Genomic DNA, 1,632 nt, shown 5'->3' with positions numbered 1-1,632 from the left:
CGATATGCTACAGTGAAACGGTGACTGTGCCTGATCGATTTCTCAATAATGTGACTTTAACATTTCCAACCACTGAGCGAGACAAACACGCCTACTCAACACAACTGTGTGGAAACAACACGAGCAGTGGTAAGAGAATACCAATTAAATGGATGTATCCAAATATTTTAAAAGCTTGCATCGAAATCTCGTACTAGTGGAACGGGATCCGCTCTCCTCTAATTCATTTTTTTTTCAATAGTAAGAGTTCTCATTACTAGTGAAAAAAGAGACTGGTTACCAAGTAACTTTTTTACAAGTAAGACATTCCATTTATTCTCTCTCTGGTAAAATGAGGATGTTAACTCATTTTTGCACAAGATAACTTCTTCAAGTAGCCCATGATCTAGGACGTGTTAACCACTTTTTCCACTAGTAAGACGTACAAATAACTATCCTACTAGTGAAAAATGAGTTATCACCCGAGTACCCCCTAGCTCATTTATACAAGAGTATGATAACTTATTGGGTTAAAAGTAGAAAAAAAGAACCACTATTCTAGCACCACTTTATGTTCTAATTCGTCTTTTCCCTCAGATAGTAACTAAAAAAAATGTGCTAAATAATCAGGTCTAAATCCTTGATACACTTAACAACGTATTCGTTCGTTTATTCGTTTATTTCGATACCCTTTAGTCAATGACTAATCTTCCAGGGTTCAAAACATATAAACATACAAACATTCTGACAGCAAAATTAAAAGAGAATAAACATACATAATCATTACAAATTATATACAGGTTAAACAAAACGATCATGGCTTAACTTAATATATACAACTTAACTTATGTACAACTGGTGAATGGCCTTTTTGAATTGATGCGAACTTGACAGTGTTTTGATACTGGGTGGCAGGGTGTTCCATATAGATTAATGGCGCGGTAGAGAAATGTTCGCTTTTTGCTGTTTGTTTTTGGTTTAGGGAGTTTAAAACATGCAAGAACTGGAAAATCTAGTTGAATACTTGTGGGTAGAATTGACGAAAACAATGGAGTTATTGCTGTTTTGGGGTTTGTGACTGTTAAGTATTAAAAAACATATTTAAAGTACTGATATTTAATTTCCAGCTGGTATCGCGCTGGCTGTCCGAAGGTGTACCGGGGATGTTCAAACTGGTGTCAGATGGGCAAGCCCAGAACTGTTGAATTGTGGGTTAGACTTGTCTAATCTTGCACAGGTAATACAACTTTATAATATTCAATAGAACATAAATTGTAAAAATAAAATAATATACTTTCGCTTATACTGGTATGCCCTTTAACTACGTAGAGTTTTTTTAAAAAGCAAATTTATGAAATCAAAATTCGATCATGATTACGACAATTGAAACGGACTGGATTGATCTTTTAATCATCAGCATTGCCATTATCATTTTTTATTTTTATATATCAATTTTATTGTATGTATCTAACTTTATGTATTTTATCTGTTTATGTATGTATGACACAGGACCCCACTAAAGAACAGTGTTACCACTGAGTAGTGCCTTCGGTAAAAATGGGTAAAAGGGAAAAATTAATAGAATAGAGAACTCTTGACTAAGAATGTGTTCAATCCATTTTCCAGATGACTGTAACTACCGACAATGTAGCA

At 34.1% G+C, this 1,632-nt stretch overlaps 1 protein-coding gene across 1 annotated transcript in view; it reads left to right on the top strand.

Annotated features, from left to right (window-relative positions):
- LOC109475077 (adhesion G-protein coupled receptor G7-like) overlaps window positions 1-1,632 on the top strand; it is a 44,506-nt gene that overhangs the window by 14,881 nt on the left and 27,993 nt on the right. Inside the window, exons 8-9 of the mRNA XM_019775620.1 lie at window positions 1-129; window positions 1,107-1,216. Coding sequence (XP_019631179.1) covers window positions 1-129; window positions 1,107-1,216 — 239 coding nt within the window. The remainder of the gene's footprint in view (window positions 130-1,106; window positions 1,217-1,632) is intronic.

This window comes from Branchiostoma belcheri, unplaced genomic scaffold, assembly GCF_001625305.1.
Source record: "Branchiostoma belcheri isolate BF01 breed outbred unplaced genomic scaffold, Haploidv18h27 scaffold324, whole genome shotgun sequence".
Taxonomy (NCBI): Eukaryota; Metazoa; Chordata; class Leptocardii; order Amphioxiformes; family Branchiostomatidae; genus Branchiostoma; species Branchiostoma belcheri.
The sequence above is the reverse complement of the archived record's forward strand: the minus strand, read 5'-3'. Positions and strand labels throughout refer to the sequence as shown.